General features: G+C 39.1%; 1 protein-coding gene across 3 annotated transcripts in view; it reads right to left on the bottom strand.

The window, feature by feature from the left end:
• Positions 1 to 22,882, bottom strand: part of LOC127624099 (SAM and SH3 domain-containing protein 1-like) — a 364,714-nt gene that overhangs the window by 5,919 nt on the left and 335,913 nt on the right. For all 3 annotated transcript variants that reach the window (XM_052098760.1, XM_052098759.1, XM_052098761.1), the window contains 10 exons: positions 16,491 to 16,623; positions 15,832 to 16,232; positions 12,160 to 12,234; positions 11,918 to 12,055; positions 11,152 to 11,284; positions 10,188 to 10,357; positions 9,891 to 10,100; positions 8,868 to 9,018; positions 7,285 to 7,413; positions 3,055 to 4,031 (listed from right to left, as the gene is read on the bottom strand). In XM_052098760.1, coding sequence (XP_051954720.1) covers positions 3,055 to 4,031; positions 7,285 to 7,413; positions 8,868 to 9,018; positions 9,891 to 10,100; positions 10,188 to 10,357; positions 11,152 to 11,284; positions 11,918 to 12,055; positions 12,160 to 12,234; positions 15,832 to 16,232; positions 16,491 to 16,623 — 2,517 coding nt within the window. The remainder of the gene's footprint in view (positions 1 to 3,054; positions 4,032 to 7,284; positions 7,414 to 8,867; positions 9,019 to 9,890; positions 10,101 to 10,187; positions 10,358 to 11,151; positions 11,285 to 11,917; positions 12,056 to 12,159; positions 12,235 to 15,831; positions 16,233 to 16,490; positions 16,624 to 22,882) is intronic.

Genomic DNA, 22,882 nt, shown 5'->3' on the forward strand with positions numbered 1-22,882 from the left:
AATGTTTCTTTCTGTTTCTTTTGACAGGCTTTCAAAAGAAATTTCAGGACTAATGAAAGGACAAATAAACTAGCCTTGACTTCCAAGGAACACAGGATGGTTAAGTAAAGCCCCCCTCTGTGAATCATTGTGGTTTCCATTAGTCTAAATTGCAAAAATGTGCTTACATTTTACACACACACAAAGAAAAAAATTATATCCACTATATCCTTTAATCAAGAAAATAAAGTGTTTGTCCAAAGACATCTCAATTTGTAATGATAAATTGTCTACTTGGTATAGCATGTATACGTGTGTCTTTGTATCATATGTCATGCCATTTGGCTTGCCAGGTAATGTAGAATTGCTGCAGTTACATAATACATTGCATCCGGAAAGTATTCACAGCGCTTCACTTTTTCCACATTTTATGTTACAGCCTTATTCCAAAATGGATTAAATTAATTATTTTCCTCAAAATTCTAAAAAAAATACCCCATAATGACAACTTGAAAGAAGTTTGTTTAAAATCTTACAAATGTATTAAAAAAAAAAAAAACACAATACTTTGTTGAAGCACCTTTGGCACCAATTACAGCCTCAAGTCTTTTTGTGTATGATGCTACAAGCTTGGCACACCTATTTTTGGGGAGTTTCTCCCATTCTTCTTTGCAGGATCTCTCAAGCTCCATCAGGTTGGATGGGGAGCGTCGGTGCACAGCCATTTTCAGATCTCTCCAGAGATGTTCAATCTGGTTCAAGTCTGGGCTTTGGCTGGGCCTTTCAAGGACATTCACAGAGTTGTCCTGTAGCCACTCCTTTGTTATATCTTGGCTGTGTGCTTGGGGTTGTTGTCCTGTTGGAAGATGAACCTTCACCGTAGTCTGAGGTCCAGAGCACTCTGGACGAGGTTTTCATCAAGGATGTCTCTGTACTTTGCTGCATTCATCTTTCCCTCAATCCTGACTAGGCTCCCAGTTCCTGCCACTGAAAAATATCCCCACAGCACGATGCCGCCACCACCATGCATCACTGTAGGGATGGTTTTGGCCAGTTGATGAGGTTTCCTCAAGACATGACACTTGCAATTCAGGCCAAAGAGATCAATCTTTGTTTCATCAGACCAGAGAATTTTGTTTCTCATGGTCTGAGAGTCCTTCAGGTGACTTTTGGCCAACTCCAGGCGGGCTGTCATGTGCCTTTTAATGAGGAGAGGCTTCTGTCTGGCCAAGCTACCATACAGGCCTGATTGGTGGAGTGCTGAAGAGATGGTTGTTCTTCTGGAAGTTTCTCTTCTTGCCACAGAGAAACGCTGGAGCTCTGTCAGAGTGACTATCGGGTTCTTGGTCACCTCCCTGACTAAGGCCCTTCTCCCCCGATCGCTCAGTTTGGCCGGGCGGCCAGCTCTAGGAAGAGTCCTGGTGGTTCCAAAATTCTTCCATTTACGGATGGAGGCCACTGTGGGACCTTCAATGCTGAAAAAAATTTTCTGTACCCTTCCCCAGATCTGTGCCTCGATACAATAATGTCTCGGAGGTCTACAGACAATTCCTTGGACTTCATGGCTTGGTTTGTGCTCTGACATGCACTGTTAACTGTGGGACCTTATATAGACAGGTGTGTGCCTTTCCAAATCATATCCAATCAACTGAATTGATCACAGGTGGACTCCAATCAAGTTGTAGAAACATCTCAAGGATGATCATTGGAAACAGGATGTACCTGAGCTCAATTTTGAGTGTCATGGCAAAGGCTGTGAATACTTATGTACATGTGATTTTTTCGTTTTTTATTTTTAATAAATTTGCAAAGATTTCAAACAAACTTGCATCATGTTGTCCTTATGGGGTATTTTGAGGAAAATAATGAATATAATCCATTTTGAATAGGGCTGTAACATAACAAAATGTGAAAAAAGTTAAGCGCTGTGAATACTTTCCAGATGCACTGTAATGCTGCCATACAAAGGCAAAATGTAATAATTCGATATTTTGCACAATTTCAAAAGTCTCTTTAGGCGCACCATCAGGACGATGCGTTCTGAGCACAGTGAAAAATTGTTCCAAAAGCATTTCCACATTCAGTACATTATGTTAGGATTACAAACCATTCTAGGCCCAAATGCAGATTTCTGAACTGTAGGATGGCAGGGGAAGATATATTGATATTTATGAGGAAATCACTACATGGTTTGTTAGGGTTAGGTTTAGAGGTAGGGTTGGGTTATAGTTTCTAACCAACATTGGGATAAAACAGAAGGAACAAGTTCATTGCTCTTGGCTGATTCACTGTAGTAAGCTATATGAAAGCAAACATTATTACAAAGGCTATAAAAAAAATTATGATAATTTCATTTTAATTACAGATCTGCTTCAGTCAAAATCCAGCAGCAAATTTGTATTAATTCAATGTCTAACAATAATTCAATTGAGAAATCTACATTTTACCTTTAATATTTTCTGTGTATTTTTCTTTGTATCTGGATTAACCCTGCATGTACAGTATATGAAGAAATTACATATAGTTGTTGTTAAAAAAGGCCTTCAGCATGCCACAGAAGGCTACATGAACAAAGTACAATTAGGCAAATAAATGTGGAATGCAGTGGTTTCCTTTAGAATCAAAGCACATGCTTATGTTTTACTAAAAAGAGAGAAGCATTATTTTTTGGGCAACAGGAAGTGGTGTTCTTCTGAAAATGTTCTGTGATAAATAATTTGTTCTTCTGTTTTATGGGAAAATTATTAAAAACTAATTATTCGGTTATTAATAGTTATCAGCATTTAAAAATAAAGTTTTCAGTCTGGAAAAATTGAAACAAGTCTTTGTTCTAATTTTTGGTAATGTTCTGCAAAAACTTTTAATAGCTTTCAGTTGTTGTTTCTGTAACCTATTTTTGCCCCTGCGTTGTCATTTTTCTCAATGTCAGTGTTGGCATACAGTAGTCAATGCGTTTTGCCTTTTAGGACAGAACCGAGAGCTGCAACAGTTTTATTGCTAGTTCCATTCTATATAACTGATAATGAAATGGCATTTTTGCAACATGAATGGGATTGCGATAAAAACATAACTTACTTTGTCAGAGTACGGCTCTTCGGTAAGATAAATCCCTTCTGACCGCATCCTCTCCTCCAGCAGTGTCTCTAGGTCAACCATTTTGACATGGGAGATCTTCCTGCTTAGGGCTACTTTAGCTCCATGCATCTGAGGACATGCCGATTCAGGCAGGACAGACAACCATGGTGGACTTAGAGCTGGAGGAGTTCTAGGCACACCCGGGGACAATGGGGTTGGTGAGGCACCCTCAGAAGGAGTGGATGGGGTGTGTATAGGTTTTGGGGGTAAAGTTGGTGTATTTGGCACTGAACCAGACAGAACCAGTGGAGGGTGGCGCAGTCCATTCGGCAGATGTTCCTTTGATTTTTTAGCAGGCACAGGAGGTGGAACAGGAGGCTTTTTAGGATGAGTTCTTGGAGTGGGTCTAGTTGGGACAGAGGCAGGTTGGCAGTAGTAGGTCTGAGCTGTAGGCAAGGGTCTGACCGGACTGAGAGGCAGCTGTTTGGGAACTGTAGGCCTCCCCACCAAGCCCGTATCACTTAGAGACTTATCTGCACCCTGTTCCTGTTTTGATTTTACAGGATCTACCTTTACTTCTACTTTGCTGCTCTGAGTGTTGCAACATTGGTTCTGGACCTGGTGGTCCTTCCTCTGATCGAAAGACTGCTCCCAGTGTAGATCCCCCAGAGAATGTGAGCGCTTCCAAGACAGAGGGGTCTCCTGGGGGCCATCCAACTCCTCACAGCTACGGCTAACTGGCATGTGCGAGGTTTGTCCTGCTTTGGAACCCTTCTTGAGGCCAAGGCTTCGTAGACTAAAGCCCTTAATGGGCCGTGGGATAAAAGTCTTGGGGAACTTGCGTTCTTTCTTGGACTGTTGCTGAAGGGCTTCAGTGGATCGAGTCATAGGGAGAGTGGGGTAGTCTGGAGACTTGTTACCCCCACATTCACATCCAGATGAACCACGACTGTGGCGTGACGCCTTACGACTCTTACCTGAAACAAAAAGGCGTGCTTTCACAAACTACTTAATGATATATAGGTTTTCCATGAAAGAGTCAAGATCTGAACTAATGGATTGTTTTTGTTTTTGTTTGTGAAAGTATCTGAGGTAGTGGAAGAGCTATTCTATTACATTTTAAACTAAACATATTCGGATAAAAGCAGAGCATTTTTATTCAGTGTCACGCAGCATTTGTGGCACAATGTTAATTTAGATTCACTCCTTGTTTATTAAAAAAAAATTGAGATTGTGGTTACAATAAGGTGTTTACAATGGAAATGAATGGGCCAGTCAACAAATGTTAAAATACAAACGGTTTCAAACGTATTGCCACAAGACAAACATTATACATGTGGATATAATTTCTTACTAACCTTATCTGTGTAAAATTCTATCCAAAATTGGACAACAGGGTTTTGTTATGACAATGAAATTGATAGTTTGGATGTAACTTTACACAGATAAGTTTAGCAAGCAACTGTTTCACACTAAAATCATGTTAACATGTGTAATGTTTACATATTGTGGCAATACTTTTGAAAGAATGTGTACAGTATTTTAACTTTTATGGACTGGCTTCATTCAATTCCATTGTAAGTGCATAACTGTAACAGTTATGCACTTACAATGGAATTGAATGAAGCCAGTCCATAAAAGTTATATGCCAGTCCATTGTATATATATATATATATATATATATATATATATATATATATATATATATATATATAAACATTATGCCAGAAATGCTGTTGATCGAGATTACTTGTATTGAACCATGAATATTCGTTTAATGTGTATGGGGGGGTATCTGCAGAAAGTAGTCTAAATAATATCAGCCTGAGGTAAGATTAGTTAAACTGACATATACTAACATTAAAACTGGAATTAGTATGTCAGAAATGTATGATTCTCATGTATGAGAATGTCTTCATATTTACTGAACAAGTTAGTGGTCACAGCATTCGATAAGAAGGTACCCAAAAGCAAAGTAAATTTTTTTTTTACTTTTTTGTTCTTCTTCTGTCCCTAGGTTAATTTAGGGTTAATGGTAAAGTTAGGAATGTTAAGATATTTTTTTTAGACCATTGAGAAATTCATATCTTTACACATTGAATAATTTTCTGCCATTTTCCCACATCACACATAACTACAGTATCTACTGTGAGTAGAGTTAGTGACAGCCATGTAAGTTTAGTTTCAATGAGGCACAATACTTGGATTATTAAAAAGGTTAATACAAATGTTTATTAATGTAGAGTTAATGAATCATTATTTATTAAAATGGTAATATGAGCAATGAACATTAATATGTTGGGACATGAAGGAAAAAACGAGAATAAAAGAAATGACATGATTGAGAAATGATGCAGATGAATCTGGAAATGCAGTGGATAGAGAGAGAGAGAGCAGTATAGACAAAAAAGAAAGGTAACAAGGCACTGTTTTAACCCTAAAACAGGCAAGAGTGGAAAATAATTTCATACCACTTTTTATTTCGTTTGAACTTGTGTATATGTGTGTGTGTGTGTGTCACAAAACTGAGAAACAATTAGCTTTTATTTTGAATGTGTAATGTTGTGGATTAACCCTTTTTCTACCCTCAATCTGGCAATATATCTCAACATATACAAACACTTTAAAATGTGCTATATAACAACATGAACAGCATACGACTTTAATTTCTTCTACATCCTAAGACAATGTTCACAATGAATATTAGCAGTTTTATTGTTTTTTTTTTACTGAAGAATAATATCCAATTCATTATCACAAAGTCAGCATGTCTTGCACTGTAGTTTTTATATCTTAAAAACTTTAAACTCTTTTAGTTTTAGGCCAAGGCATGTGACCCACATTCTCAAAACAGACAAGATTGGGTAAGAAACTCATACTCATATCCCCATAAGAAACTAAAGTGTATGTATCTTGTGGTGTATGTTGCCTGTTTTAGGGGTAAGTACTGTACTGTAAAGTATTTTAGATCAATTACAGTGACACTTTTTCCAGGGGCATAAGAAATACTTTGTCACCAAGTTTTTCATTTATTCCGTTAAAGCAGCCTAAGAGTAGCACATTCTCATCATTTTTGAGGGAATTGGCTCTGCACTGCTAGTCTTAAAATGAATGGAAACATAATAAGTATAGATAAAGCACTATAAGGAAGTGAAAACAGATGAAAAAAGCAAGCAGACCAGAATGCTAGAGATCACAGAATGGATTTATTTTCCCATTGGCAGATTGCACATATTTCTGATCCGTTCTTAACAATCATACTTAACCACACACACATACACAGACATTCAAGTCAGGAAGAGGGATCAGTCAGTGTTATAAGATGCCAGTGGCAGGTTAAAAAGACAACAGAAGAATGAAAGCTTAAACACTGATTTTTTTTCCCCTGTTTGTTTTTCATATTAAATACTAAATGAGACAAATGCCTATCACCTAGATACAATTCTCTCCAAAATAGACTTAGACAAGCTCCAAAACACTTTTACACACTTATGTAAAATGTCACCTCCAATCGTATGTAGCTTCTATTCATCCTCTTAAGTCTTTTGCTTTTTCAGGCACAAAAGAACTTGTGCAATATACAACAAACACCACACACAAAAATGGAGTGATATTTCTTGAAATGGCAAAGGGAGGGAGCAAAAGTGAGTATGAAATTAATCTGCTGACTGCAGTGATTTTGCCATGGAGAACATTCTCGACTCTTAAAATATAGGCAGATGTATTTTGCCTGAATTTGAGAAAATCATCCAGTGTGTAATCCTGCTGTGAGAACAACCCTTGTGTGTATTTCTTTGGGCTACTGGCCTACACAGTGTCAGTCTGTCTCTCCTAATTTTTTCCTCAGCCTGTAATCTATGTTGATTAGTTAGAGATAGGAAGAGCACTGCTGCCACTGAATGGAATTATCTCTGCAGGAGAGGAAACAGGAGAGTTTATTTGGGAAATTATGATTTCTATTAAACTAGAGGAAAGCAGAAAAAAAAAGAAAAATAAAGGGAATATGATAAAACAGAAGAATAGGACAAGCCATAGCAGATATGACAGAGAGAGAGACAGCCTTGCATTAAATCCAGATGTGATGACATTTTCTCATTGGCTGTTAGGACACTGAATCATGGTAGAGAGAGGAGTGGCCCAGAGGTGAGAAGATGGTGTCATGGTGCTGCTACACTAGGCTGGACATGGTGATGCGGTTGGTATGGTGATTCTAGACTAGCGCCTGGTTACCATTCTCTAGGTTTTCATTGCTTTCGTAGCAACCAGAGTCCCGTGGGGAGTCGGCCATGAGGCCACGCCCCTCACAGAGAAGTTTCTCCTGTGAACCAGAGAGGGCGCTGCGCTCTGGATCACTGCTACCTATAATAAATGCAAAAACACACATAAAGTTAGGGAATGTACAGGAACAAGGGATGTTAATCGATTCATTTTCGTTAACAATTTGATTGATTAAACTTATCGATTGTCGATTGATTAACTTCTGGACAAAAGCATTTTTTGTTATGTCAGCAGACGTTGATAAGGCTTGTCTATACAGTCATCCGCTACTAGAGAACGCGTGCACGCTTCATGTCATGTCTTATTTGCTTCACATAGTTCACAGAAGTTGAGCCCTACAAACACACAGTCAGAGATGAATTGGGCTCAATGTAAACAATGTTGAAGCACTTCTCTATAAATTAACATTAATATTTTCTGCAAACACCATGAAAGTGCAACATGACGACAAGCACTGTTGATCTGCTTGTTTCATCCCAACCTACAGTCACATCACAGATATCAGCTGATATCACACTATCACCAGAGAATCGGTGTGTTAATGTATTAAAGTACACTGAACTAAGAATATTTTAAGAGGAAAATGGCAATACTTGCATTCCTTAAGTGTAATAATTTTAATTATATTTAAACAGTACACTACATGCACAAACTATTTGGAGTCCTCCGTGTGCATTTTGTGATATTAACATTAACGATTAATTATTAATTTATCGTTAATTGCCACAATGATTATGAAAATTTCAAAAAATTGACATCCCTAACAGGAAATGTTTATGCTTAAAACATTCCTTTATTCACAACGGACTCGTCTGGCGGACGTCATGACGCATTGTAAAATTAGAAACAACTGAAAGTACGCAAACCACTGCCGTCTGTCGGCAGAGCCCAGCTATGACTCTGGAGGCTGCTCAAATTTCTGCCGTGCCACAGAGCGCAACTCGCATATTTTCCATTAAATTCGACCCAAATCATTATCAAAAGACGTTTGTGTGTTCTGTCTGCCACCTGAACCGCACTAACGTGCCCAGTGTTGCCGTGTCCTAGCCACAATGTGGTATGATTCTTCTCATCTGGTGTGCGACCGCCTTTAAATTAGGGCCGTTTAACATATACATTTAGTGAAATTAATTAATAAATAAATAAAAAAGGTCTCAAACAATTTTTCAAAACTCAGACTTATGATGCAAGATGCAATGTTAAAAAACGTCCGACTGATGCACAGATGGGAATGCAAGAACACATCCTGTGTGAACATTCCCCATTTCTGTCATTATAATATATCTTTAGTATCCTCCTTTGATGGCATTTCTCAGCAAATATTGATATGTATGTGGTTATTATTGATATAATGTACTAACAAATTAATTAATCAGTATTTCATGTAACTCATTAGATTACTTTTTGTTATCATTTGACACCCCTAACATAAACACAATATGATGGATACGTCTTCATGAGGCCTTTATAAGGACTGTGGAATAAACCACTGTGAGAGATTGTATGTCTCCGTGTGAGTGTATGTGCGTACTTACTGTCATAATCTTGCAGTAGTTCTACAGCAGTCAGCAGAACAGCTCGGTGTTGAGGGTCTCTGATGTTGAGTTCATCTAGATCTTCTTCCTCTAGTAACTTAAATGTGTCCAGGTCTTCATACCCATTAAACAGGAACGTTGGCATATGTTCCTAAAACACAAACACACACAGAGAGAGAGAGAAAGAGATTACACAGTCAATATGTATGTAAAAATATACCACTTGACCTTTTTATATTTAGTTAATTTATGTTCATATATAATGTGTGGGAAAGTTTCTGGACTTCAAACTCTTGTGTGACAGCCTTTATCATTAAAGACCAAGCATGCAAACATAATAATTGAAATGGTTTCTATTGAGTGGAACTGTGAAATCTATAATGTGATGTTATTTACAGATGTATAATTACAGAAGCATGTGTGAGTTCTGAAGGGTGTGTCTGCTTTGTTAAAATAAAACATTTTACTTGCATGGTAAAATGTCTTTGTCCAACATTCTCATGACAAGTCTACTTTAACAGAGCTGACTGTGCACTCTAACATCCACTTACTAATTTGTACATCTCTCCCCACCCTGCTCTTTAATTGTCTGTAAAGATTAGATATGAACTGCACACTGAGTATTCTCAGTTTTCCCATGTTCCATGCTTATAACAAACAGAAGAGTTCATCGTTCACAATGTGTATATACAGTACAGTGCAGTCAAAATCTGAGACCACATTGAAGACCTGGGATTCACAACCTAATTTAAACATGGAAATTAACATTTTAAGACACTTAATAACGCAAAACATTATGTAAGAAAAAGAAAAAACAGTTACGATTCTGCACTATTTCTGTGTCAGTAATCAAATTTGAACAACATGATCATGTTGCTAGCTCAAGTGCATGCTGTCATTAAATCAAAAAAGCAGGCATACGAAAAAGTGCAAATAAAGAAGAACTCACAAGTGCTTTTTGCACAATTTTGGACACTACTGTGTGTCACTAACGTGACCATTTGTGTGTAGTGTCCGTCTTACCTTCAGGTTAATTCTCTCCAGTAGCTCCTCCACAGAGCTGGGTTTGGGTGGCCTGCCCTTCCTCCTCCTCCGAACTGCTCGTTTGGGCTTCTCCACTTCTTCAGCCAACACATCCACGTAGATGAACTTAAACGTGCCCACCTTATTATTAAGCAGACCCATCCATGTGCCCATGGGCGGCTTACTGATGATATCAATCACATCTCCTCTCTTGAGAGAGACAGACAATGAGATGTAGTAATGTCATAACTAATAATTCACTTTATGAGAAATATATTTTGTGTGTGTGTTTAATACCTTCAGCTTGAGTGAATCTGAGTCATACGGACTGGGTGTAAAGTCAGTGTGAACTCGTGCTCTACCACAGAATGGGCCTCTGTATGGAGGCTCTTCATCATCACCATCTTCGCTCCTCACACTCTCTCTATTGCTGGCTGATGAGTCTGTGGTGCTCACTGTCTGTCCACCTGTGACAGGAAAATCACAATCATTTACACACAAGACCCAAATCTATGTTTAACCCTCACTGGTTCAGAGTAAGACTGGCTGGTTTCTTCAATCAGTTAAAATAAAATAGCTGATCTAAAATAATTTCCATTTTCTTATATACACCTGAAAACAAAAGATTTCATAAAGAAAATATGAGTGGTATTTGCCCCTGCAAAACTAATAAAGCGGAACATGTTCAATTCATAGGGATAGTTCACCCAAACATGAACATTGTCTAATCATTTACTTACACTCATGCTATCCCAGATGTGTATGACTTTCTTCCATCACAAAATTAAGATTTGTAGAAGAATATTTCAGCTTTGTAGGTCCATACAGTGCAACTGAAAGGGTGCCAAAATTTTGAAGCTCCAAAATCCACATAAGGGCAACAATAAAAGTACTCTAGACAACTCTTCTGGCGTGAGAAACAGAACAATACATAAGGCCTTTTTCCTTCACTTTCACTTTTCTCATCCACACCAATCATATTGTGTCTGAACACACTGTTCATGGATTAGTCGTATGGATTAATTTTATACTCCCATTATGTGGATTTTGGAGCTTTAAAATTTTGGCACCCATTCACTTGCATTGTGTGGACCTACAGAGCTGAAATATTTATTTAAAAATCTACACGTGTTCTGCAAAAGAAAAAGTAATATACCAGGAGGTAAATCATGATAGTATTGGAATTTTGGGTGAACTATCCCGTTATGTATGAGCATTTGTAACGGAAACACTACTAATAATTACACACGAACACACTCACTCATGGAGCTCTGTCCACTGAGGGAGCTGTGCAGGCTCTCTACAGACCCTCCTGCTTTGAGTTTGGGCTTCTCTAGAGCGTCTGTGTCTGGCTGAGGTGACTGTGGACAACTGGTTGTCCCATCTGGACTGGACTATACAGAGAATAAAAGAGAAATAGATGACGTTACTCAAATACAAATTATGAAAACTCAAAGACAGAATTTGAGGGACAATGGATGTTGTATGCATATAATATGAATCTCACTCACAAAGAAATGAGGCTTTAAGCACTGCCGGGAGATGCAATTCCACTAAATTGTCACTAAGTGGCAGTACAGCATAACATATGATTACAGATGGCAAGATGTGAAGAACAAATGTGCCCTATTGGCAGCTATAGTTCTCTCAGCACACAAGCTTAACACTGACTAACACACAAACACCTAGAGGTCTACTTTAAGCATGCTAAAAGAGATGAGACATCAAATATATGTGAAGGCGTGTACTAATGCACAGAGCACAAAGAGAAACCAAGTGAGAGTATTGAGCATTCTGTTTTCAACACTGCCAAGGACATTGTGGGCGTGTTAAGGTGGAATGAGATTATCTCCACGCTCCAGGCTACATAAAGGGATAGTTGAGATGTTGAAAACAAATTTGGAAAAAATACAAATAAAATAAAGTGGGGCACACATGTGCTACTTTTCTCTGGAGTAAGGGCTGGGTCTCACCTCTGAATAAGCCTGCTATACAACACAACTCGGCCAATGTATGTGTATGTGTACCTGTTCAGAGAGAGACGCGGTATATTTCTTGGACATGTGTTTCCTCATAGTCTCTTTGACTGACTTGACTTTCTTCCCTAGAGAGATGCGGGATGTTGTGGGAGATTTCACTGCATCCCTGTAAAGAGCCTCCTGCTCCTTGACCCACAGAGAGAGAGAGAAAGCATGATTAAGCACATTGAAAGTTAGCTGATCTTCAAAATTTTATCATATAAACTTAGCAGCTATCAGGGGTTACTCACGCTAGGCTCAGAGGCCATGTTGACCACATGGAGGGAACGATTAGACAGATCAAATCCTCCAAAGCTACATGTTCTCTGCAGGAAAAAAAAAACATTAGTGTGTATTCACTATTAAATGAATAAAAAGTTAATCATGAAGAGTCAAAGCTCAATGATTCATGTTGATCTTTGTAATGGAAACCACTGATTTATAAATGATCGAACAGCTCAAAAATATACTTCATGGTATGAGATGACTTCGTATTCTACTCAAAATAAAATATTTCAACATTTTCTGCCATTATGTTAATAAGCTGACGTATTCCTGTATAAACATGAATACAATTGAATTCAAATCAAAAATACGAATAAATAAAAAACAAATAAGATGCAATGGTCTTGATGGCAGGATCATAATTTGTGTAAATACATGCAATGCATTCAATATAAATGAATTCGCTTTCATAATGCATTTTCATTCCATACATTTTGAAAACAGACACAAAAACAGCAGTTTCTGAAATGTTGTCCCGTTGTTCAAAATAATACGATAAGATCAAAAGTCGTAGTATGTGCGTCTGTTGAATGTTCCATGGAATAAAATCATGCATTTAGAGAGAGAAAGATGACTAAAAATCTCAATAAATAGAAATATATACAGTCTCTCACAAAAGTGAGTACACCCCTCACATTTTTGTAAATATTTGATTATATTTTTTCATGTGACAACACTGAAGAAATGACACAAGCTGCACACTCGCTACAATGTAAAGTAGTGAGTGTACAGCTTGTATAACAGTGTAAATTTGCTGTCCCCTCAAAATAACTCAACACACAGACATTAATGTCTAAACCGCTGGCAAACAAAAGTGAGTACACCCCTAAGTGAAAATGTCCAAATTGGTCCCAAAGTGACAATATTTTGTGTGGCCACCATTATTTTCCAGCTCTGCTTTAACCCTCTTGGGCATGGAGTTCACCAGAGCTTCACAGGTTGCCACTGCAGTCCTCTTCCACTCCTCCATGACGACATCACGGAGCTGGTGGATGTTAGAGACCTTGTGCTCCTCCACCTTCCGTTTGAGGATGCCCCACAGATGCTCAATAGGATTTAGGTCTGGAGACATGCTTGGCCAGTCCATCACCTTCACCCTCAGCTTCTTTAGCAGGTAGTGGTTGTCTTGGAGGTGTGTTTGGGGTCGTTATCATGCTGGAATACTGCCCTGTGGCCCGGTCTCCGAAGGGAGGGGATCATACTCTGCTTCAGTATGTCACAGTACATGTTAGCATTCATGGTTCCCTCAATGAACTGTAGCTCCCCAGCGCCAGCAGCACTCATGCAGCCCCAGACCATTTATTTTATTTATTTTTATTTTATTTATTTATTTCGATCTCCATTAGCTGCACACAAGCAGCTACTCTTCCTGGAGTCGACACCATGACACTCCCACCACCATGCTTGACTGTAGGCAAGACACAGTTGTCTTCGTATTCCTCACCTGGTTTCCGCCATACATGCTTGACACCATCTGAACCAAATAAGTTTATCTTGGTCTCATCAGACCACAGGACATGGTTCCAGTAATCCATGTCCTTAGTCTGCTTGTCTTCAGCAAACTGTTTGCGGGCTTTCTTGCGCATCATCTTTAGAAGAGCTTTCCTTCTGGGACGACAGCCATGCAGACCAATTTGATGCAGTGTGCGGCATATGGTCTGAGCACTGTCAGGCTGACCCCCACCCCTTCAACCTCTGCAGCAATGCTGGCAGCACTCATAAGTCTATTTCCCAAAGACAACCTCTGGATATGATGCTGAGCACGTGCACTCAAATTCTTTGGTCGACCATGGCGAGGCCTGTTCTGAGTGGAACCTGTCCTGTTAAACCGCTGTATGGTCTTGGCCACCGTGCTGCAGCTCAGTGTCAGGGTCTTGGCAATCTTCTTATAGCCTAGGCCATCTTTATGTAGAACAACAATTATTTTTTTCAGATCCTCAGAGAGTTCTTTGCCATGAGGTGCCATGTTGAACTTCCAGTGACCAGTATGAGGGAGTGTGAAAGCGATGACACCAAATTTAACACACCTGCTCCCCATTCACACCTGAGACCTTGCAACACTCACGAGTCACATGACACCGGGGAGGGAAAATGGCTAATTGGGCCAAATTTGGACATTTTCACTCACTTTTGTTGCCAGCGGTTTAGACATGAATGGCTGTGTGTTGAGTTATTTTGAGGGGACAGCAAATTTACACTATTATACAAGCTGTACACTCACTACTTTACATTGTAGCAAAGTGTAATTTCTTCAGTGTTGTCACATGAAAATGTATAATCAAAATGTGAGGGGTGTACTCAAAATGTGAGGGGTGTATATATATATATATATAAGAAAGAAAAAAAAGTGACTACTCCATATTCATGCCCAGGTTGAAAGAGACATTTTCAACCCAAAATAGATGGACGTGTTTACTGATGAAGATCACGGTCATGTTCACATTCACTATGAATGACAGCAAGGACCCACAGACGGCAGACTCTGCAAAGCTGCCGAAAGAACTCCACATTATTTAATAACTAATCTAACAAACTAGAAATCACATAACGGAGTGTCTCACAATGACTATTCATTCCCATTTTGCACTGACAATCATGACTGACTACAAGACAAAAGTTTGAGAAATAAAAGCAGAGAAGCTATAGATGGGTAATGATAGGTTATTACTACTTTCTGTTTCTCTTCTATCGGTTTCTTTTCCAGGACTATGAGGTGTTGATTCAACACTGCTATGCAGTATGAGAAAGAATTGAAAGAGCACACCCAGTCTAAGAAATTTCTAAGTGTAACAATCACTCCAGGGATTGGTGACGATGTAAGAAAATGCATTTTTATGATACCACAGTCCATATTTTAGAAGATTAGATGCTGTTGATTGAGCCTAGGTACTGTGTGTGTACAATATGTTTGCCCACAATTACAAATATCTCATTCCATTTGATCAATAACTGTATTAACTACAAAGTATCAGACTTCTTCATGAAAATCCAATGGTTTGTCTCTAAACTATCCCTTGCTGAAATTCTATTCTGCAGCTTTGCAACAGCCTGTCCCTCCAGTGCAACAGAGGGCACTGTAGATCTGCTCTTCCGGACACACTCACAGACTTCTGCTGGATGCGTAAGAGTACGCGCTTGGTGCAGCGATCCATGCTGGATGCCCACTTCCTGTTCGCATCTTTTTCGTCCTCCAAGAGGCAACGGCGGTCAGCTTTGCTCAGCGTGACGGGACGAACCAGCCCGGTCCAGTTCAAGTGGCCGTAAAGGCTTCGTTCCACCACATACGTGATGTTGAGCTCACTTACCGCCGTCCTCCCCTTCAGCCGCCTGGGCGGAAACAGCCAGCTACCCACTACTCCGCTCCCACAGCTCTTCCCCTTCTCCCTGGGCAGCGGAAGATCACGAGTGGAAGGGGAGTTGGGGAGAGAGGGAGGGATGGATTTCGGAACATTACAGGAACGCTGGTGGACCAAGTGCTTGGTGGAGTACGCATAGTTTGGGTCGGGTTTATTGCGTTGCCACATGGAGACAGGTGGCCGCTTGGTGCCGTTTATGTCATCTAAGGACACCAGAAGGGGGTGTGGCTTTGGCCGGGGCCTGGTGAGGCCGTAAAAAGCGTAGACGCTGTCTGTACTTACCCCATGAGATAGAGATGACAAGGCCTTTCGCATTTCCCCATCAGTCGCTGATCGGGAGACTTTAGAGTTTTCGTCTCCCAAACTTTCCAACTCCGAGAAAGAGGAGCCGCTACCTCCCGCTACATCCAGTTCAGACCCGGCACTGCTTTTGCGTGGTGGGCGGATTAGTCCATGGGGATGTGTGCTAGGGGCCTTCACTAACTTGTGGGCAGGTTTCCAGGCCTCAAGACTGCTGGTGGAGGGTGAGGTGGTCAGGCTATCAGTGTCCCCATCTAGAGAGAGCTGCTCTTGGACAAGGGAGGACAAAGAGGAGTCCGTGCACAACGCTGGTTTCTTGTGGACCCCTGCATACAGTGCATTTGAATCATCACATAAGGAAGTTCCATCCAGACTTAGAGAATCTGCAGGGAAAGAAAGATTCAAACAAAACTTCAATAAATTTTAATATAATTTGACTTTGAAGATACTGAATAATCTCGATCCCTTTTCCTTTAACTATGTCATACTATTAATTATTTGAAACCAATGGAGTTAAGTATGGAAAATAATTCAATCACAAGAACAGATTCATGTTAATACACATTTCTGCTTTAAGTTCTTATGATCATTAGGTTAATACAATCTGATCAATGCTCCCTAAACTCTCCCAGCACTCCTACCTTGCGAGCCATGTCTTTTGCTATCATCCACTTTGATGAGTTTCTTGCGAACACGTCGAGTTGAGTTGACTAGCTTGTGAAGCCTCTTGAACTTCACAGAGTCCTCCTGCTCATCATCTGACTGCTCCACAGACTAGAGACAAAACTTGATGTCAGTTTTACATTATGTCTGAATTCCTATCAATACAAATTGCATGATAAACAACATCTTTTCCACATAAACATGACCAAAACAAGAGAATGATTGTTTGTACTAGTATGAACAGATTATGGGATGTTTAGGATTGGCTACTGTTATTAGGAATGTGGCATGATTTTATGAAAAGTTTGTAGTATGGAGTTGTGAAATTGAAACAAGTTAAGTCCATAAAGCATGCAAGTGGGGCTGCTAGTATCACTGTGAAACTGCCCCACCACGGTGGTGGACGGAGATGTTCATATAAAGGCATCAACTTATAAGCAATTGTGAAAACCTGAAATTAATTTGTGAAATAACATTTATGTATAGGAAAGTATTAGATCCTTTATCTCTAGCATGAAAAATCAACAATACTGTAACATAGTAATTTTCACTTTTTTAGGGACTTAAAGATGTTGCCCAACATAGCACATTGTTAAAGCACTGGCCTAGTCACAATCTGAGTTAAGCATAGTGCGCAACCTATTCAAGTTCAGCTGTGCATTTGCATTATTGTCTGTACAGATACGCTGGATTTAGTAAAAGCTCAATAGTGCTTTTGCTTCATTGTCTGTGCATATGTAAGTGCTAATATTACGTTTATGTTGCTGATAAATGTAATATATGAAGTATGCATATGAAAACCCCCCCCCCAAAAAAAAGCTGATTAACCCACTAGGTGCTTCAGTTTACCGGTGTTGAGCTCTTTCAGCTCCTGCAGGTCAGAAGGGGCAATCCTCAAAATAATATGAATAGACAATTTGTTTAATCAAACAAGATTTTCTTGTTTTTTTGTGATTCAAATGTTTTATTGATTCATACAGTAAACAAAGGCAAAACATATATACACAATCAACATTTTACCCCCACTATTACCCCTTCCCCCTACCATCTCCAACCTCAACAAACATCCCTGTGGTCAAACATGAACATATACACACAAAAAACAAAACAAAAAACTAAAACATATATTAAAATCACACACCTTTATAACTACACCGCTCTCTCAACTGCCCCTCCCTGAGAGGCCCCCCAAGAACGCCAAATAGTCGCCCCATTTCCCAACAAAGTTTCCCAGTCTTCTAGATGATACTTCCTCGAAAGCCGCCACCATCCCCATCTCTGTACACCACTTTTGAAATGGGGGCGCTCCAGCCAACTTCCATCCCCTTAAAACAATTTGTCTGGTGATCATATCACTGGTCAGGACCCAACTTTCCATGTGTTCATTTCCTATATTGATGACTGCCCCCTCCCCAAAATACAGAGTATGGGGCAAAATGAAATTTAAGTGCCCAACACGTTACACACAAACCTCTGAACCTTCAACCAAAATTCTTGGATCTTAACACACCACCAAAAAACATGGGTTGTGTCTCCATCTTCTTATTGGCATTGCCAGCAGGTGGGTGTGTCTTTAAGACCAAGCCTATTCAATCTAGAGGTGGTCCAATAGAATCTATGTAAAAACATGAATGCATAAATGTGTTTCTTTTTTTTTAATCCTAGCCCACACTCCCTCCTCTAATACAAAGTTTAAATCTTTCTCCCATAATTGAGAGAAGTTGAAGCTCCGTCTCCCAGACTCGGAATTCGCAGGGAGTAATACACCGATACCTCATGATCTTTTCCAAAAGCAGTAATCACCACTCCCAGAGTATCTGCCGCATTAGGGGGTGTATGCTACTCCCAAAAATAGTACAGAGCAGGTGGCGCAGCTTTTTTTTTTTATCCCAAAATGTTGAACTAAATTTTCAAAAGAATCTCTGCAATCATATAGGTCACAGTATATTAACCTTCCTCACAGTCCACTCTGACCAGCAGAAAGGGGACATATTAATACATAATTTGGGGTTCAGCCATATGGGAGGCAACATTTAAATAAATGTCAGAATTAAACTCTGGACACTTTCGTCCATACCGAGTGCAAATGCGAGATAACAGGGTATAACTTAACTTCTCAGATTAGTTTGTTAGAGTCTTTGCAATGGCGAAATATGGGCAAGAACTTCCTGTTCAATGCAAAACCAGGGAGGGACTCTCTCATGTGGATGTGACCAATGAGCCAAATGTCTGAATAACAAAACTAAATCTTGGGTAGACCTAAGCCCACCTTTGTCAATCGGCCTTTGCAACTTACTGAAATGTAATCAGGGATGTTTACAATTCTAAATGAAGAACTTCACTATGCAATCAAATTGCTTGAAATAAGAAAGGGGGACATCTATAGGGAGAAACTGTAGCAGGTAGTTGAAATTTGGAATACAATTCATTTTAATAACCTTCCCAAACATAGATAAATGTAATTAAGCCCACCTGCCCACATCGCTCAAAAAACGTATTAAAGGGTCAAAATGACTAAATCACAAATTTGCTAGGTATAAAATACCCAAACACTTAATGCCCTGTTTGGGCCACTGGAAGGCACCTGGCTAAAAAGCCATTCCCGGGCAGTACGCTGTCAGAGACAAAGCTTCGAATTTAGACCAATTAACTCTGTATCCTGAGAACTTAGAAAAGGAATTAATTATTCAGTGGAGGCAAGGCATAGATCTAGTAGGGTCGGAGACAAATAAAAATATTTTCTGCGTAAAGCAAAAGCTTATGCGCCACACCTCCCATCACCACCCCTGGAAAATCATCCTCCTTTCTTTTCGTGGCTGCTAATGGTTCCAGGGCAAGATAGAACAATAATGGGGAAAGAGGGCAACCTTGTCTGGTGCACCTATCCAGAGTAAAATAATTTGAAATTAATCCATTCGTTTGTACTGCCACTACCAGGTGTCTATAAAGTAACTTAATCAAACCAATAAAAGTATACCCGAACCTGAACATTTCCAAAATCTTAAAAAGATAATCCCATTCTACCATATCAAAACACCTTTTTGGCGTCAAGTGAGATGGCAGCGACCAGAGTCGGATCATTTGTTGTAATTCAGGATTTTGAAAAAGGGATACACTAAAAGTGCCAACTATATGATTTCCTTTTCTCCATATGTGGCAACATCTCTAAACTCACCAGAGCATGATCTAAGACTAAAATGTTTCCAGTTGAGCAATCAACAACTGATGAAATGAGAGACTTGGATATACACAAAAAAAAATCTATTCTAGAATAAATCTTATGGACTGATGAAAAAGGGTACAGTCCCTACCAGATGTATTCAAAAGTCTCCAAATATCTGTAAGACCACAATTTTCACACATCATGTGAAGCATCAATGTTGCTCTAGGGGGCTTACACACTTTTGCTTCACTATGATCAAGGACTGAGTCCATTAAATCAAGGACTGAGTCGCCTTAATATCATATCATGAGGGGTACCAGCGCCTTGCAAACATCCTTTCAAGATCTATAAAAAAAACCTGATCAATGTTAGCTGCGTAAATATTTGCCAGAATAAGACTTTGCCCATGAATTTCTACTAAAACTAATTTCTAATTTCGTCCAACCCTCTAAACACAGTCCATGTACGCCTATGATAGCCCCCACAACAACTTTGCCATTGGATTGCTCAAGTCCAGTGTTTCTATAAAAAACATTTTCAACAGAATTACACAATAAAAGGTAATCTATAAAATAAACTCCAGCCAATAGGCAGAATAAACACAAAGAACATGTAGATTCATCCACATAACTGTCCCGAAAGTGTGTTCCTACACAAAACTAACTCCATCCATTAGGTGGAACCAGCACAAAAGGAAAAAAATAGGCACTAATTTTCCTATTCCAATAGGAGACATAAGCACAAAGAACGTGCAGATTCATCAACAACACTGTTCCGAAGGAGTGTTAATCCACAAAACAAACTCCAGCCGCTAGGTGGAACCAGCAGAAAAAGAAACACAAAAGGTGCTCCATTTCCTCAAATAGTCTAGTGAATGTTCAGTGAGTCGGTCAACTCGGCTGCAACGAGAGTACCACAAAATAACTTAATTGACTTTATGAAGGACATTGCTGGGGGCATGTGAATGTTTTACGGCCATCCTTAGCATCTACTCTCAATTTGGCCTGGAACATCAGTGCAAAAGTGACCTTCTGTTGATTTAAGTGTTTCTTGCATTCATTGAATCAATCACGTTTCTCTCGTCGAATTCGCAAAGACTGGGTACAAGAAAATGCTGTGGTTCTTCCAAGAAAGCCTTCCTTTACTCCTCACCTCGCGTAACACAAGATCTTTATCGGATGATCTCAGAAATTTGGCAGAGTTGATGTAACCACCTCAGTGAATTTTGTCTCCATGGCAGTGATCGATCGACATTACAGCATGATCCTCCAAGTCAGCAATGACCTTTGTCAGCATTGCCGACATGTTCAACATTTCTCGCCGAATTTTCCTCATTTCTCTGACCAAATCCGCTCCCTGGCTCAGGGGGTGTCAGATAGAGCACCAAAGTGTCTTTTAATGTCTCCAGAGCCCAAGGATTTTGAATGTCCTCCTAGAACAGTTATGGAACAGTGTGTATCAAATCTCACTGTTTATGACATAAATAGTGTTAAAACTAGTAAAGTGCGCAGAGCTCGCTGGTCACACGTCCAAACCTCGCATGGCCTTACATGACCGATTTTTCATTTTCTAAACTATTGTTAGTGCATTGGTAATATCTTGCAATGTTATTTATTTCTCGTCATGTTTTCATCAACATGTAGAATGGTTTAATTATCTACATGATGCATATTTTTACCATCTCATCTTTGTTAACGGAATAAAAAAAAAACACCTCATACATTTTTGTTGTCATTTTGTTAATGAGATTAATATGGTCTCTGAATGTGTATTCAATGCAGCTGGAAACATCACTCAACCTCTGTGAGATCCTCTCAAACCCTGAAAATGTGTTTTCAGTGTTTAAAAACTTTTAATTGACAAATGAAAAGCTTTTAGCCAAAGTAGGACTGAACCACCATTTAATTACAGTCCATCTGTTTAGTGGTATTTAGGGGTGTTTAAAATTTGAGTTTTCCTATATTAACAGATTTTGTCATTCTGGAATTTTTTTTAGCAGTTGATGTTTACATTATCATCATAAAAGATAGGCTATTGGTGCAATAACAGACAGACATTTTAAAACGTATTATGGTATTTTGGGTATTGTGCAATATTTTATGTTTAATATCTTTTTAAAGTTTCATCCACAAAAAGCACAGAATTTGCATGCACCCCTACCCCAAACACCTTACAACACAGTTTACCTGGAGGATCTTGGCACTTAATTATCGAGGTGGTAAAAAATGGTCACCGCAACATCTATACATACAAGTCTTGTTTTTGTCATCCACAGAAGAGTATGACATGGGTGGAATAAATGAGCATTGTGGGTGGAATAAATCCAATGCTTATTCCAAATGAATAATTTGAATGTGGACAAATACTGTTGAGATGACAATCTGGGAAAAATAAATAAATAAATAAATAAATAAAACAATGAATTATTTATAAAAAATTATGAGGACTTCCCAAATTAAATCAGTCATAAATAGCTAATTTCAGAAGTACAGTTAAGGATGGCTGTACAAAGTTTTTTTTTGCAAATTACAAAGAAATTTGTTCCACTCTAAAAACATTTTGTTTACCACACAAGTACACCACATTGTGGGCTGATGCCCTACTTTTCTCTCTTTTGAATGACAGGGTATAATCTGTACTGACCATTGGCTGTTTTTAAACCATCAGCAAATATGGAGCTGTTTTGGCTAACTTGAATGATTGGCAAATAAATTTGTCCATCCCTGCACACAACACTTAAGTTTCCACCAATGTATTGAGCTTATATGTGATCTGTGTTACTGGAAACGTTAAGCTCACCACATCCACAAAAAGACTCATAGGTTCATCGTCTGCAATTAATAATCTTTCGTAATCATTCAAGGCCACAGTGCAAGACCACATGACCATTGGATACTGACACACCAAGTGTTGTCATAGTAGAGGAGATGTTTGTGATGACTGAAAAAATTAAAAACAAGCATCAGACACTCAACAGCACAACTCAACAAGTTCAAAGTATATCCTGCAGGACAGAGCAGAAAAACTCATTTACCTCATAAACAAAAGCACCAATAATATATCCCTCACATGCAAGCACGTCTGAAGAAAAAATGTTATTATACAAGTACAGTACTAGCACAAGTTTGAACCACTAACTGCAGTCTACCCTTGAAACAACATGCAAATGTCCCCACAAATATCCACCATCATTTCTGCTCCTCGTCA

Source organism: Xyrauchen texanus, chromosome 30, assembly GCF_025860055.1.
Source record: "Xyrauchen texanus isolate HMW12.3.18 chromosome 30, RBS_HiC_50CHRs, whole genome shotgun sequence".
In the NCBI taxonomy this organism is placed as follows: Eukaryota; Metazoa; Chordata; class Actinopteri; order Cypriniformes; family Catostomidae; genus Xyrauchen; species Xyrauchen texanus.